The sequence below is a fragment of the Chaetodon auriga genome, chromosome 16 (genome assembly GCF_051107435.1).
Source record: "Chaetodon auriga isolate fChaAug3 chromosome 16, fChaAug3.hap1, whole genome shotgun sequence".
Lineage (NCBI taxonomy): Eukaryota > Metazoa > Chordata > Actinopteri > Chaetodontiformes > Chaetodontidae > Chaetodon > Chaetodon auriga.
The window spans coordinates 5,646,065-5,663,682 of NC_135089.1; the positions used below are offsets into that span (position 1 = coordinate 5,646,065).

The following is a 17,618-nucleotide window of genomic DNA, read 5'->3' on the forward strand; positions in this document are numbered from 1 at the left end:
GAACAGTGCTGTCATATGGTGATAATGTTATACTACATTTCTGCTCTTTATTTGGGAGCACCCCAGAGATGAATCCCTGCCATATGTGGAGGAAGCGGTCAGGGCAAGCATCCTGCTTTACAGCACTGTCAAGTCAATCTGGGCCACTGCCATGGCTGCCTGCCTCTTTCAGCTCGCTGTCTCTGCCATGTGGAAATGTGGTCGAGTCTTCTCCACAGGCGGTTATTTCTGTGTGTGAGAGGTGCTTATATTATTAGAACTGGCCAAAATAAAACAAGAAAAGGAATCTGACCACATGCTTTTCTAAACTCTCTCCACTTCTAAAGACTTTGACTCTTCCCCTCAGGCCTCTCAGCCTTGCCACAACCCCCCCCCCCCCCCCCCCCCACCGCTCTTACTTCCTTTACACCACCATCCCTCCAACATCTGTTCACAAGCAAGCTGAAAGCAGACGCCTTCTCATCAGTGAATCTACATATTTTCCCTCCCTCCCACTGAACTTCACTCTGGACTCCGTCTGACCCGCTGTGACGGCTCGTTAACATCGCTGTGAAGAGGCACAAGCTGACCCGCTCTAGTGTAAATGGTGAAAGGGATAAAGTTCCCAGTGCCACAAGGCAGGCACAGCGGTCTGACATATTGCAGAATGAGCAAAGGTGCTGCCCTGCGCACACGGCGCCCGACGCTCTGCTCCCAGGGGACGTCAATATGCCGCAAGTGGCCTTTTACCTGAGCCACTCCTGCACGCAAACCATGAGCATGAATAAGTCATACGTTTGGGGAAAAAAAAGAAATTATGTAAGTCATGACTCACTCGGCATAAAATAAGACAGCGAGAAGCCCGTCCTGCACTGCCAGAGCCAAATCACGACGGCGTTTGTATTTGGGTACATTCACCCCTACAGCTGGGCTAAAGCTATCCACAGGGGCCCGAGTCCAGGCCAGCCACCAAATCCCACCGTTATATCCTCATCTAATTCTACCCTAATCCCCTCCTCGTTTATCAACATCAGTCCATCCCTTGATGAACATATCAGCAGTCAATAACCTTTATTGTACACTATTTTAAGGCTTCACGGAGTGGTGTGTGACAGCAAAGCACGAGAAGGACTCATTTATGGACTCAATAAGATCCCACTTGAGCCATCATCTTCATCAGCAGAACAAATGAGCTCAAGAATGAGTGCCGGCAAGACAGAAGGAGGTCAGAGCTGCCATGCTTGGCCGCCCATAGCTAAAATCTGAGCTACTTAAGCAGGGGTTCAGTGAGTTATTTGATAACGTGCCTCAAACAACAGTTGATTACATGTCTTTGGAGGCTGTCATTCTTCTTAAAAATGGCTGTTGCTTGACACAAGCAGCTCTTTCTCTCTCAGCTGTTTCACTCTTAACGGGGTGGTATCAGGGGCAGCAAAAACACCCTCATTCGCCATGACAGCTCTGATATGACTGTAAGGGTCAAAGTGAGGGTGGCGAGGGAGAGCTTGCTTCCTCACAGCTTCCCCTCCATGGACCAGCGAGCGCTCGCAGGCCCGCTGAGGGTCCGCAGAGGCTGACAGGTGAACTAACCGGGCATGGCTGCCAGCTTTGGCAAACAGGCGCCATGCTCGCTGCGAGTGTTCAGTACGAGAGGCAAATTACAACTGAAGAACGGGAGGAGGAAGAGGAGGAGGAGGAGGAGGAGTTATGTGCACGCCGAGATGCCTTCATGTTCACAATGTGGCTCATCAAAGAAATTAGAGGGCCAGGAAAGGATGAAAGAGGGAGGTGTGTGAGGGATGGGAGGAGCAGGATGAGCTTCGGGGTGTGTGGGGTGAGGCAGGGATTAGATTTGGGTGTCCATCTGTTATGCTACTTGAGTTTCCCAATTCTAGAGAGTGCGATGAAGCTTAATTAAGATAAATCTGAGTGTTGCACATACGGCATACAAAAGCTTAGTCCGTTAATCGATGAGTCAAAGCAGTTTTGATAATCAGTTAATTATTGAGGTCGTTTATCAACGTAGTTGTTTTCAGCTTCCCAAATTCCAGGATTTGCTGCTTTTATTACTGTTTTATGTTATTGTAAATTAAATATATTATATTATTAATACATAGTTAGACAAAACAAGCAATCTGAAGATTTCAGGGTACTTGTGATGACTATTTTTCACCATTTCCTGACTTTTTATAAACAAAACCATGAACCACGTCTCTGAAAAATGGATAGATTCACCGTTAATGAAAATAAATTGTTTGCTGCAGCCCTTATCTTTGCCATCTTCCTCTCTGATGAGGCAGACATGAAAAGGCAAAGCAGAATCAAGCAACCAAACATCCACCTAACCTCACACTCCAGCAAAAAGCTCAGCCAGGGGAGCTTCTTCACTCAATGCTAAACGATTTCAGGGTGATGAGATGAGATGAGATAAAAATATCCGGGCTGCTCTGTCCTTATTTAGCAAAACAGGCCCACTGTGCTGAGCACAGTCTGAGCAGCATGCGGTGTTTTATCAGTGCTGGTATTAACGCTGGTGTTCACAGAGGCAATGAGTAAATATTAAAATCAAACAGAATCTCCAAACAGAATCTGATGAAAAGAAATGATGAAAACAAAGATGGGGAGAGGGGGTGAGAAGGAGCTACATACAGTCAGAGCAGTGTTTCATTAATTCATCTTGAGTCAGACGCGCTGCAGAGCCCAGGCAGAAGATCATCATTGCAACCAGAGAATGGGATTTTCCAGCTGCTGATGAGCTGGGAAAACAATGAGTGCACAAAGCCGAGGAAGACAAAGGGGAGGGGAGATGTCTTCATCCGCCGGATTTTCATGGTAATGGAATCCACATGGAGCAGCCTCGAACCATACCAACACAGTCAGAGCTGGTATTAACGCTGGTGTTCACAGAGGCAATGAGGGCACCGGGCAACCTTATCTCTCCGAGTCAGAGTCAAGAAAGCATTTTGCTGAGCATCGTCTCCGCCGCGTGTCCTGGGGGCTCACTGTGTCCTTATGTGGAATAACAGAGCAGCATGTTTGTGTCTACAAACAAGTGTGAACAATCCTATCACGTCTCGTCAAGATAGTTACATGAGCAAATAAAAAAAAAAATAAAAAAAAACTTGGAATCAGCGGTAATTAATTAAGAGATTTAGGGATTAGAGAGGAGGCAAATACAATTAACCCAGAGAGCTTTCTTAAAACACCATGTAGTTTAATCTCAACAACAGGGTCTGGAATCGCTTATCCAGCTGCTTATGGCCTCCAAAATAAAACAGGGGTCTCTGTTGAGCACATGCCAGGTGTGGTTCAGTGCGTCTCACCTTGAGGACAGTGATGTTCCAAGCGTAGCTCTCCATGGCCTTCTGAAGCTTGCGGCCCTTTAGACCCTCTTTTGCTCCAATGCGATGCAGGTCCTCGTGGAAGTCCAGACCTGGACACAGACACACACAGGACGTGATTTCTGAAGAGAATACACACTATGATTTACACAGTAAAGCCAAAAAAAAAAAGACATTTAATCACAAACAAACAGAAGTGAAAACACGGCGTCCTTAATGATAAGGTAATAACAGTAATTTGCTTGCTCTTTTGGTCACTTTTTCACTTTTGCAGTGTGCAGGACCAAGTCTGCAGAACAAAAGACCTCCAGTCAGCTCCTCATGAGCACCTTAATGGCCACAATAGCAGTCCACCGTACAATGTGCTGCATTGCTAATGGGGCTAAAATTGAGGTAGTGCAATGCAGGCTGACCTTTAATTGGTCTATCAGTAGGTCTGGCTTCATTTAGCCCAGGCAGACCATTACTAATCCTCTGGGCTTTAAGAACAAACTCCTCCTAATGCTGCATGTCTCCGCCTGCTTGTCAGTCTGGCCCTGACGACTGACCTTATGCCACTCGAGCTTTGATTCACTGCAAAGACATTGATGAAGCATAATGTGCTATAATTCACAAAAGCCCCTCTTCTCAAGTCATTCATTCTTCCGTCCTCAGCTATTTTCAGCAACCGGTCGACAGATACGGCACCTCTGCTGTTGTCAAGAGAAGCCTTTAATTAAATGGATTTTCATTGGAGAGCAGGGAATTACCTCAGTCCAGTGTTAGACTCTTGCTTGTTTTCTTGAAAAATAACTCTATAGACTCCATCCGAAATGACATTTTACACGGTAAGAGACAATATGTATGTAGCAAAGCTATAAAATATTGAATGATACAATTCTTTGGTTTAATATTTAATGCTCTGCTTACAATTTGCACAATAAAAGTATGCCATGCTCTCCTGATCTACTTGTGCTGTTATATCATCTCCCACTACACAATCACATTGAGAGGGCTCAAATGCACAAATACTGTATGTGATGTGCACACATACACACGCGCCTCCTCGTCGCATTCAAAATGTATGCAATTATCATTCCGGCAACGTTTGAAAAAACAGATCAAAAGGTCAAGAAGAAAATACAGGAAATACAATCTCTGGCCTTCAGTGTTTGTCAGACTCAACCTTCCTAAAAAAAGAACCAGGACCGCTGTTGTCTTTCATTTCCATATAATTGGTGATTTACAGCCATTGCAGAATATCTGTTTCTGAGCCTGAAAGTTGTGTTAACAGGGTTTAGGGCTGATTTGATCTTGTAATCTGGTGTAGTTAATGGGCTGCTGCTAGTGCATAGCTGAGCCAAGGCGGTGTGCGATCACAGAATTTGGGGAGCGAGGCAGGCAGAGAGCTGAATAAGAGATGAAATTAGCTGGAGGCGGCTCGTCGCAATACAGCCTCTTCAAGCATTTAATTTCCCAATTATTAAGCATTTCCTTCCCCCAACAGTCACGCAGTTGCGGTTTCTTACTGTCACTTAAAATCTGTGAAATTTGAGCTAATAAACAAAATGAGACCCCCATGGCACACTCTGACGAGACAGGGTCTTACGCTCAGCTTCTCTAGTGGAAACGGAGAGAAGCAGAGAAATGAATGCTTAGGCAGGCAGGACTGAGGGACAACATGTCTTTTCTGAGTGGACACACACACACACACACACACACACACACACACACACACACACACACACACACACACACACACACACACACGTTTGTTTTCTTTGTCTTTGTGAGGACAACCAAATGCCTAAACTAAATCTAATCTAACCTAACCTGAGGTCTAAAACTCCAATTGGTTCTCACAAACATAGCTGAATGAGTACATGCGTACACACACACACACACACACACACACACACACACACACACACACACACACACACACACACACACACACACAGCCCTCAGTAAATGCTTACAGTCTCCGCACTGAGCAGAGAGGTTTTTTGCCTTTGTAATGAGTTCTGCAGCAGCACCTCTTACTGTATGCTCCAGATACACATGCACAGAGAGAGAGACAGCTCCAGCCAGAGAGAGAGAGAGAGCAAGGTAAGTAAATATTAAAATCAAACAGAATCTCCAAACAGAATCTGATGAAAAGAAATGATGAAAACAAAGATGGGGAGAGGGGGTGAGAAGGAGCTACATACAGTCAGAGCAGTGTTTCATTAATTCATCTTGAGTCAGACGCGCTGCAGAGCCCAGGCAGAAGATCATCATTGCAACCAGAGAATGGGATTTTCCAGCTGCTGATGAGCTGGGAAAACAATGAGTGCACAAAGCCGAGGAAGACAAAGGGGAGGGGAGATGTCTTCATCCGCCGGATTTTCATGGTAATGGAATCCACATGGAGCAGCCTCGAACCATACCAACACAGTCAGAGCTGTCAGTGAGAGAGAGCGTCTTTGCATGGAAGGGAACATCAATAAATAACAGGCGGGCTCGCAGGAAGGCAGCAGCTCCTGAACTCACACAGTGAGCTTGTACCCGTTCTGGGGCCTGGTGTAAGGTCTCTAAGGTAGCCGCTGTTCTGCTAGCATCTATATCTGAGTGGAGTTTCTCAGAAAAGCTGTCTACAGTGTACTCTCAGAGGCATTTTAAGGCAGCAAGTTGAGCTGATTTTAACTGTTTTATAAACTTCTGGGTAGTTCAAAGACCCTGAACACCGGTGGTCCACCATCACAGAGTACCTTTCTCGGGGATGTGTGGGCTTGCACTGGGCTGATCTGTCACTCCCCTTTTAGTTATCTAGTGGCATGACTTATGACTTTACCATTCTTTTTTGTGTGGGTGTGCAGGGCCTATATCCACACATCATACTGCAAGTTGACCACATGATTTTCAAGTACAATCAAACTCTTAACTATAGCAATCAAATACAAGGAGCATGAAATAGAAAAAAACAGAAATGCAAGTGCAGTACTTGACTAAATGTACAGTTATTCACCACCACTGCTGCTAGCATTCAGCAGCTACAGCTCCCTTGATTCTCAGTTTTAGCCACCGAGACCGAAGCGAGCTGTAGTTGCTGAATGCTAACAACGTTATCACCATTTTCAATCGACTTTTACCAGCCGGCGCACGAGCACATAGGCTTTCAGCTGAATACGGACACGAAAGCACTGAATATGCTTAAAATGTTCAGAGAAACTGCCAAAAGAAATCCTAACTTGAGAAAATCCTCTTAGAAGCTAGAGGAGCAAAGGCTCATTAGGAGAGGGAGTGGGAGTGGGAGTGGGAGTTGTGCTCTCCATACACAAACAGATTAGATATGCGTGCAGACACATAAGCCAGTGTAAAGCGTATACACACAAATACACAGCGGTAGCATCTGGAGGTGCCAGAGTGTGCATCCCAGCTGTCTATCTGCTCTCCCATTAGCAGCGTGTGTGATGGCGAGCCATCAATAGTGCCCAGGGGGGATCATCCAGCACCTCTCCATCCTCATCAACACGTCAGCTTCACTGCCCAAATTAAACTGATTAGCTGCAATAATGACGGGGCATAAACTGAACACAGGAAGGAGAGGGAGGAGGGGACTTTGGGAAGTGAGAGCCATAACAACCCAAAACCGTCCTGCATCTCCGTTTCTCATCTCCTGCTGTACGAGCGGAGAACCGGCCAATCGCGCCATGTTGCTCGAATTCGGAACGAAAGGCAAGTTAGGAGGTAGGCGGTTAGTTCAGGCCCCTCATTTCAGATCGCAGCCTGTGCGTCATTGCGATTACGGCCCTGTCACAACAGCATTTAGCTGATGAGCAGAGCACACTTTCGCTGGCTGGGGCAAATGTGTCAGGTCCAATCAAAGGCCTCAAATTAAGCTTAGATGCAGCACACACACACTCATCTTACTCCATTCCATATTCCCTCACCAATGCTGACGGCCCGTCCTCTAATAGCACCTTATTCTGCGTCTCACACAGCCATTACACCAAAATTATACCTTTGGCTTCCAGATCGATCAGAGGGACAAAACCTTCAATTCCATGCAAATCCACCGTCTCACCCTTCGCGTGCCTCAACTCTCAGATTCCCTGTCTGCGTTCGGGCTGTTGCTATTGTCGTCAGTCTGCACATAATCATATGGCTTATGAGATGGCTTCTGAAGGGTGCATTCAGGCCTTGTCAGTCTCTCAAAAGAGGTAAATCCATGCTTTCCCAGCGTTCACACAGATGCAGCATTTTGTCGGGGAGTCATGATTTAATCACAATGTCCTCCGTGGTTTTTCTGCTCTCTGGAGGATTAGAAATGCTCATAATGAGCCAGACTCAGTCTAAACAAGACGAGACAGAAAGAGACAAAGCCCATTTAGAGAGAACGGTTTGTGTTGTAACACTGTGCGGGGAGGCAGGTGAGCCTGTGTTGCATTTCATTGGATCATCTGATTGCAAGTAAGTAGCTTAGCTCAACCCTCTCAACCTTTCCATTTGTCCCATTTTGAAGGTCAAGTTTAAGCATTTTGGGGCAGTTTTCACAGTGAGCAGCACACGTTCGCCAGCAGCTCATCAGTACATAACACATTAATTTTATAATAATGCTCACTATATGTATATGTACTTAATTTCCATTTGCGCTAAACCATACAGTTAAAAACACTTGACGGCCATTATGAGAGAATTCTGCATGTAAGTGAGCAAAGGCAGCAGATATCCAAACAACAGGGACCTGATGAGTCAGGATGCAGATGGAGAGGACAAAGAGCACTCCGAGCGGAGGAGCGGGACAGAAGTGTCGGCATTAATATTGGAAAGTGATTTGTTTATTTAACATGGGGGGAGATTATTATAGCAGATCTAAAAATGTTGATTCACACAGGCAGTGCAAACCACTCTAATTTCCCTGTCAAGCATTTATTCCGTCTTGAAAGGCTTTTAATTGATATTCAATCTAATTTATATTTGCTTCTGCAATCACAGATGTGTATTTTTTCTCTTTGTGCTTGCAGGTGTTGGTGATAATGGAGCTGTTGTACATTATTAACAGGAAAGGCAACATTTAACTGCAGCGACATGCAGTTAAATAATGCAGTGACGTACTGCTGGTAGACTTCGTTCTGTATTCTGACTTAATCTTACTTTCTATCCTCTGAGGCCACAACAAGGTTAAATTTCATTTAAAGTTCAGAACGGTTATTTCCAAATTTTGATTTGAGGCAACAGGATACGTTATATAGCTTTTTCACACATGAAAAGCAAAGTAATTGGATTTCGGTAAACAGTGTTGGGGCATCTCTGGCAGCCTGCGCAGCCACATTATGTCAGAGCAAAAGCTGTTTTTTGTACATTATATTTTTCCTATCTCTTTTTTTTCAGCCTCGTGTATCGCTATCAAAACTACAACAGCGAACGTCTGGAAGCATGAATGAACAGACACGGCAGTTATGTGAGCCTGAGAGTGGTGGGGGTTTGGATCGAGGCGTGTGTGTGTGAGTGCTGGGGGCAGGGGAGTGGGCGACAGGGATAGCGCTATGTTTGGCATGCAGCTGAGGCCCCTCAGGGCTGTCGCTCCGGCCCTCTGCCTCATTGTATCATTCTTACATAACGCTGCACTTATGTGAAACCTCGTACCTCTAAATTTAGGGATTTCCATGTTTTCACTTCAATTGACTAAGGATTAGATGCTCCTTGAGAAAAAGCTTAATCCCCTGGGCTTGTGAGGCCCTTTCAAAATTGATTTAATGACTTTAAACAAGCATGCTCACGAGGCACAAAACACGTTTGATTTTCTTACCGTCGCTCCTCAAAATTTGACATTTTGGAAGTATAAGGTTTTCACCAGACGGCGGCAGTAAACTGAGCATCAGCCTCCGGTATCCAGCTAGTGACACCGCTGTGAGTGAGGCTGTAGCTGTGTGGGGTTTAAGCTCTGCTTAACTCTGCAGCCATCGCCTTTGAAGACGCTTCCAGCTCCGGGCTAGGGGCCCACGGAGCCAGGGGACAGCTCTGTGATTGAAGCCCGAGTGTTCAACCTACATCCCTGGGTAATTGCACAGCACCAATATCAGCTATCAGCTTGTTGTGGTGTGGGGAGTGAGGCATACGCCTGCCTCTGTGTGACACCAGGGAGTGAAGCTGGGCATAGCAGGCTTAAATTGGCTTATCAGCCTCAGGATATTGGGTTGGCTTGCGCTCGTGAGTGAGCCTTCTCAGTCTACTTTGGGTTTATCATACACAGAACGACAACACAGCTACAACTGACTTTCCATGTTTACATTAGCTATCATAAACTCTCTAACAGGCCTGAGTCTGTAGGCGTCACATTTGTTTCAGCTCTTGCCTTCAGCATTACAATGTGAGGTAAAAACATGCAAAATGAAGATGTCAGTATTCAAACTATGCTCTCCTATTCAAGGAGCTCTTCAGCAGAGGCACTTCTGCATAGTAGAGAAGCAAAGCAAATGAGGAACAATTAGCGCTGAATGTAAAAGAGGCCGGAGAAGACAAGCCGCACGATTTCTTGATTTGAAGCCATTTCTCTCCTAATGATCTTATTATGGTGAATTTTATCCTTTCCTCTAAAAGGCCGGACCTCTTACTTCGAGCACCCTTTTTCAAAATGCCGTACTGATGAAATGTTTCTTTAATGCCCTCCCTCCCTCTCCGTTTTGCCCTCCCTCCCCGCTGTCAAACCTTTTCATTCCTCTCTTCCTCTCAAACGATGTTAACCTCTCTGTCCTCTTTTCTCCCTTTTGTCTGTGTGGCTGACTGACTATTTTCACCTTCCCACTAACATGATAACTACTCGGCGGTGACTCACTGATGACGGGCGGTTCTATCAACAGCAGCGACTGCTGATGTTGATGGAGATGTTGCAGCGTTAGATAAACTACCCTCAACCCTCATTTTATTAAGCGGGAGGACACAACTCAGAATACGTTTGAAGGCTGCGGGTTGGCGTTCTCTCAGCGAGATTCGTTTGGATCAGAGAGCAGGAGAGCTGGAAATATTCACAGCCTCAGAAAAATTTATGTTTCTTTGCGCCTCATGATCTTATTTTTCTTGAGCAAATTACAGAAAGACGCGAGTAAGTGAGGTAATTTCATTTGTGTCTGATATAAATCTTGTCCTTGAAATGTGAGTCATTTTCCTCACAGTAGCAGAGGGATCTATCTAAACCTGCCTTGTCTCATGGTGCTGACATAATGAAGCGTACCTGCTCGCTGTGCCTGTGTGAGCTTGGAGTAGACGACGTCAGCGGACTCGATCAGTGTTCTGCTGGTTTGGATCATCTGGAAGACAGAGAAGAAGTTCATTCGAAACACATCTCAGCATCACAGCGCGGTCAAGCCCTCAGCGGAGGCCTGACCAAACACCAAGAGGGAAACACCTAATGTTAACCACAGAGAGGTGTCACCTCGACAGCTGGGGGCTCATTTTGAAGTGGATTTAGCTGCTTTATTTACAGGCACACACACAATTCACCCTTAGCCCAATTAAGGGAACATAGCTGTCATGTAAATATCTTTATCTGATGACTATAATTGGGGTAAGATCATAATCAGAGGAAGCAGATTCTTTCTAATTAATTGGGCGTGTAAACAACACGGTTCGGATTTGTTTTGCCTGGTATGTAAGCACAAGAGAAAGCTCGATAAAATTCACGAGGACAGCTAAATTGAAAGCAGTCTGTTTAGTATTACAGCTTTGTAACACCAGTGTTTGACTCCACAGGCTTGCAAAAAGCAAAGCGGGCCTTCAGATTTGCTGTCCAGATGGGACCTGTCTGAGACATTTAAGTCATTATTTTAGTAGTTGCAGGTTTTCTTGTGAGAATTTGCTCTTATGTTACAGTAAATTGATCTGGGTTTTGGACTGTTGCTCAAACAAACGAGACATTTAAAGCTCTTTCCTGTATATAACAGCTGTACATATGTTTGTTTATCTTGTCCTGCTGTAAGTTTGTTCTCTGGACCGAGAACCAGAGTCACATTCCTCATATGTGTCACATATAGTTGACTCTGACTGAATATCTGCATCTGGTGTCTTGGCACCACAAGGAAACTTCCTGTTTTCTACTCTACTTGCTTCTGACCAACACAGCGCTGTGCAGTTTGAGCCCTAAACATCATCCCGCGGGCTGAGGAGGAGCAGCTGAACCAGCCCTGCAGCACTGAGGAGGAAGCTAATGAAGTTTCACACTCCTGTTGGCAGGGAGACAGGAAGTGGACTCTCATCCTGTGTGTGTGCATGTCTTTTCTTGTTTTGTTATTCTTATGAGAGCTGGTTTCAGTGCTGACAATTGAGGAAAGTGAGCTCCTTTTGGACAATCCCTTCACCCAGGGGGTGGTTTAATCTAAGGAATCTTAATATAAAATGTTAAAAAATATACAGAAATCTTTAAGTAGCTGATGAACCTGCATTTCCAAGAACTCCACCAACCCACAGATGACGGATGGACGTACTGTGAGGTGTAGCAATAGCGAAAGTAAGACGGAGAACACATATTTCCTATAGCAGCCAGTAAGCAGTCTTGCAGTCAGTGCAGCGTGTTTTGAAGCTGCACCGGATTCTGGTCTCGAAAGTATCACCTCTGTCTGCCTACTGCACATACATGCACACGTGTGCGTACGTGAGCTTGTTCCAGTGTGATGGCGCTTTGTCAGCTCGGAGTTATAACGCCGGCGGGCTGCAGCCGACGTGGGGGTGACTGAGGACACGCACACTGATATGCTACAGTAAATGACCTGGTGTTGGCAGCCATGCACCCATGAAGTCACATGCATTTACACACATGTACACACACACACAGTGGAGCCTCTGTTCTTGAGCTGGGAGTGTACCAACAGGCCAGTCTTTGGGATGCAAACGCTCAGCTGACCAGGCTCAGGCAGCAGGATAAGGCCATAGGTTAATGTATGTGCATCTGAAAGCTGCCAACCACTGATAGAATTCAACACACAGGCTGTCATTATAGGGTGACAAGAGAAGAAGAATACACTTCCAGTTGAATTTCACAAGCACGGTTTTGATATTTCTAATGTCATTTGTGAATTTCCTTCCAAAAATAAATTATTCTGATGAACAAAGTGACAAATATCCAGTATTAGAGGCCTGGAGAGTGCATGCTCTAATGTGTACATGTCTAAAATATGGATTTCTGCTTGTCCCCGTAAAAGTTTTTGTGGACTGGGGCGTGAGAGTCGCTCTGACAGTGCCAAGCCTCCCGCCTGGTGTGAAGCCTCATGAAAGCCAAAGCAGATTCCATTTGGATCCGCTCGCTGCGTCGCTCCTGATGTCAGCGCACCCCTGTAGGTGTCAGTAGCAGGAGCGCCGATGATCTGAACAGCGTGGACGCAACAACCTCGATCCTCCCTTGTGACCCACTTCACCACTAAAGCTCCCACCAAGCCTCACAGGAGGGGAGGAGGAGGGGGGAGGAAAACAGCGGGTGATAACTAATTACAGACAGTCCTCCAGACCCCTTTTGGGCCGTGCCAATGTCAAGTGGTGAAAAATGCAGTGTTCTTGTACGAGAGGAGGCTGGATGGAGAAGGACATGTGAAATTATACAATGAGAAGCTGCATCTTGACAACCTGACTGGTCAAATAGGTGGTTCTGGCCACGTTCGGAGGCCTTGTGAAGCACAGCCAGCTGTGTGAGCACTTGAATCAAATGATAAGCAAACAAGCATTAAAGCAGCATTTTTGTCAGCTCTGTTTTTCTCTATAAAGCTCTGCACAGAGCAGGAAGTGCAAGCAGGGAAGCCTCTGTTATCATACTCAAATGCCAGAGTGCTCTGACATTTTATCTTTAGCTGACGTAGATATTTAGTGATGTTACACGCCATGATGCACCCGTCGCACATGAACACAGTGTAAGATATAAATAAGTGTGTTCGTGTACTGAATTTGAACAATATTGATTTCTGGAGGGCATTTCTGCAGAGCACATTTGCTCAAAACACTGTCCATATGTGCAATGCCTAATTCAGCCTCTCACTACGGTGGTATAAAGACTTCTGTTTGCCTGACATGCTGGTGCACACCCTCGTTCATACATGTGCAGGGTATTTACCATGTCGTAGGCGGTGAGCACTTTGCGCAGCAGCTCAGGCACCGGACCCTGAGCCTCCATGGTGGGGTAAGTCTCGCTAAGGTCCACTGTCACCCTCAGTGAGCGCTCACTATTCATCAGCCAGGTGGACACGGTCAGGATACACTGCTTCATGTTGGCCGCCGGGGTCAAGCCACAGAGCTCCTTGAAGGACACCATGGCATTCTGGGAAGAAAAACACAATGAAGGACAGCAGCTTGAGTCTGCATGCTGCTTTCATGGGAAGCAGCATCAATTAAAAGCGTTAAACATTCCAGCGCTAACAAATAAATTCATGTAAATATTGTGTATGTGGTGTCCTCTTTGTCCTTGAACCTCTTCGCTGTCACTACAGTATGTTTGTGTTCCAGCGCAACCAACCAAAGCAACACAACCAAACGAGGCAAATTCCTGTGGAGTTATTGTGCTTGGCAAATGGAGTGACTGCGGTCCTAATGGAATGGTAAATATTGCCAGCACTTTTTTGCAGATGACCTTGAGCGAGGAGATTTAATGAGAGGGATCACGATACTCCCCTCAGACCAGAAACAAGATAAGATAGCAGCGGAGTGTTTGTCTTGGTGACAGTAAAATTATCGGTTTCCCATAACGTCAGTGCGCTCATTCAGCAGCCCAGAGGCTCTGGAGCCAAACTTCTGGCCACTGCCTGGAGGTGCGAAGAACATTCAGTTACTCATCCCTCTATTTCTTTATTTCTCCTTTCTCACATTTTCTCTGTGACTTTTTCTACACGTCTCTGTATTTATCTCCCTTCTCTGACTGCGAATATCATCTTAAAATGATCAAATATTAAGTAAATACCAAAGCATCCTTCTCCTTATGTTCAGCTGTAGCTCCGTAAAGCAGGTCGGCCATCAATCACAAAGTTATTCCAACCTTGAGCTCCTCCTCTCCACATTTTGTCAGCCTGAAGACAATGAATTAAATTGAATTTGGAATATGCTGCCAGCCTCACTTTCCCTCTGTTTCGCTCACTCCACATCCACCCCGGGTCAGTCTGCTTTCCAGTCCACCAAAACCAGACTGGGTTCAAAGGCTTTGCAGCTCCAGAAACTAGACATCAGCCTCTCATTGCGTTTTATTCTTCTGCCAGTGAAGGTTAAATCTACAAGTCATCGTGCTTTGGTCATAAACAAGAGCTGTAGTTCCTCACGTCTCAAACTTTATCAGAGCTGTTAGGATTGTGAGGGGGCAACATTGTACAGTATGCATCAGTGTTCAAGAATGCTGACACATTTCAAAGGAAAACTGCTCACTGCAGAGTTTGGCTGCTCCTTTGCTGCGCAACACTTTGAATCATCATACGTTAAAGTTTGAAATGCTCAGACAAGATGGAACCGGCGCAGACAGCCGCTTGAGTGTCGCATGATTGCACGAGAGCGTGTTTGTGATGTAGACTTGCGGTCACGTACATTGACCAAGTGCAGAAACAAGACACCACACTGAAGCGCTTGTCGAGCACTTGCAGCCCCTACTGGTCGGTTAAGAGCAGTGAGAAGCTGGATTAAAACAATATATTTGTCGGCTGGGACATCAAATTCGAACAAACACATTATTTGCTAGAATGAATTCAAACACAGACCATACAGCAAGCGAGCAGGAGAGTCTTCACATCTGTTTGTAAAGCAGCTGCTTTTTACACAGTCTGCAAACAGCCTTGGTTTGTTTTTCTGGTTATTGATTTCAGAGCAAGTTGTGTTACTGTTATTTGAAAGGACTGACATCCATACAGATGGTAAAGCATACAGTGAAAACCTAAAGGCCTCATGACACACTGTGACACACACACAATACTGAGGCACTTAAATAGTGTACAGCTCTGTCTGCCTCGTCGCTTGTTACCCTGCGACGCTGGATAAAGGTCTTTCAACACAAAGGACAAAAACCAAAGCAGAGAAGAAATATGGAGGCCCAGAAAAGGAAAAAAAACTGAATGCCACAAACAGCAACACCAAAGACTTTGTTTGTCAGGTGGAGTCTGCTGTCCGTGACGATGAGCGGACACAGCTGAAGAGAGTAAAGGCTCTTCTGAGAGAGCAGCTGGAAGACGTTGACATGGAGCAGTACATGACTGGATGCTGCAGAGAAGACGACTGCAACACTGATGACTCAGCTGGAGAAGGCACACCATGACCTGAGGAACTCTGAAAACACAGTTGCAGCTCTGAATATAAAAATGGCAAAGAAGAAGCTGAAGAAGCAAAGCAGCTGCGAACATGAGGACGGTTTGTGCTGCCGGTCAGTGCACAAAGGCTTCACACACCGATGAGAACAAAATCTCTCAGCTGATGCTGCAGCTCCAAACGGCTCACAAAGTCTGGAGAAGTGCACGGCCAAGCTCCAGTTCAGGGTTGACGATACCGAGGAAGCCGAACAAGAGCAGCACGAGAGGGTTGCGGCTTTGAAAAAGGGCATCATGTGACTTTGATGAAGAAAGCCGTCAAGCTGGTTCCCTGTCACGCTGAAGATGATGCACAGGCTGAAGAGGTGGAGAAGGTCAACCTCCAACTGCAGAAGCTTCAAATGGAACTGATGCAGCAGGCTCTGAGACTGAAAACTCCTGGGAAGAAGAAAAGCCTCCAACAAAGTACCAGTGGTACTGAGCCCACAGGGACCACGAGGCTGCCAGCAAACAGGAGGACAAAGATATCCTCGTAACGTCGAGGTACAAGACACAATTCAGTTCTAACAACATTTGTCTCACTTCCTCTGATGAACTCTATAATTTCCAGTGTTGGAAGGTAGGAACATCTTCAACATTTAGTAAAACTGAGAAGAGTTATTCGTACTTTGAGTATGTGAGTTTTGGAGAAGCAAACAGGAGTACAGGCACAGAAGCTAAGCGATGTACTGCTGTGGACGGGGAGCAGCAGCAAAATGTATTTTAGCCACCTAAAAAAAATCAATATCAGTTTAAGTGTATGCTGTATATTTTCACCACTTTATCTTGCTGAGAACAGCCTTTTCCAACGGGAACTGAAGCCACCAGACTCCTTTGACAAAAACTGCAATTTTACCTTGCAGAACACAGAAGTTGCTAGTCTCGATTGGTTAGTTTGTTTAATTCAGATAAGGACTAATGTGTTAAAACACCAAAGTCTCAAAACAACACAAACAAACTAACCGACTGAGGCAGCAGCAGAACAGCAACTCCCATGTTCTGCGATGTAAAATTACTGTTTTTGTCAAAGGAGTCTGGTGGTAGTCTATGAAGAGAGCGATGTAACAGCTTCAATTCCCCATCAGAAAGAAGATACGGCAAGATGAAGTGATGAAGATTTTCTAAATAAAGGTACCCTTAAACTGATACAGATCTTTTTAGGTGAGTCTCGTGCCCTTGTCCACAACAGCACCACAACTGCTTAACTTCGGTGCCTCTTCTGCTGTCTGCTTCTTCAAACTGGGGCCTACCACAATAGAGAAGTAGCTCATATAACCCCACTTTAACACATCCAAACTAACCCTTAAAGCAACCAAATCAGGCCCACAGCTTTTCACATGGCAGAGCATCAGGTAGCTTTGGTCAAAAGGCAAGTAGCAAAGCGATAAAAGAAGAGAAAGTGAAAAACAGCGGTCTAAGCTGAGGCAAGAGGAGCCAAGTCTGAAACTGCAAAGAGACGAGGAAGAGCGAGGGCGCTGGCGAGAAGCACTGAAGAAACACAAGTCAGGTAAGAGAGCGTGAGGGAGAATAAGAGATGCAGGGAAAACCAGAGGCAGAACAAGCCAGCGCTGGTATTTGGAAGTCCGTCCACACACTCTGCTCTCTGCAGTGTGGGAACCAGCTGTCTCCCTGGGCTAGACCTCCAGGCCTGCAGAAAAATCCACCCCACCACCCCCAACCCCAGAGAATGTGCTGTCACTGCGGGGCCTGACCTTCCTGTAGGCAGAGAGGGTGGCCGGGGGGACAAAGTCGGTATCTGTATCTGAATCTGTATGCAGAGCCTCAGTCACAGTTAACACCTCTTGGGCCACCGAGCACAGCCAAAGACAAACACAATGGTGGATGGTGGAGCTCTGGGCGCTCTGGATTAAAACAACATTGTGTGAAATATGAGCATGCGTGAATGCACATGTGAGCTGAAGTTATTAGCATTCACGATGCTTTGTAGAATTCCACGCATGTGTGTATAGGACCACATACGTGAATGTTTTTCAATGATTGTTGCACTATAAAAGCCATACGGTTTGCAAGCTATGTATGGTGC

General features: G+C 45.7%; 1 protein-coding gene across 1 annotated transcript in view; it reads right to left on the reverse strand.

Annotated features, from left to right (window-relative positions):
* Positions 1-17,618, reverse strand: part of LOC143333537 (inactive phospholipase C-like protein 2) — a 64,036-nt gene that overhangs the window by 2,156 nt on the left and 44,262 nt on the right. Inside the window, exons 3-5 of the mRNA XM_076751606.1 lie at positions 13,375-13,578; positions 10,513-10,588; positions 3,303-3,412 (exon numbers count right to left, since the gene is read on the reverse strand). Of these exons, the coding sequence (XP_076607721.1) occupies positions 3,303-3,412; positions 10,513-10,588; positions 13,375-13,578 (390 nt within the window). The remainder of the gene's footprint in view (positions 1-3,302; positions 3,413-10,512; positions 10,589-13,374; positions 13,579-17,618) is intronic.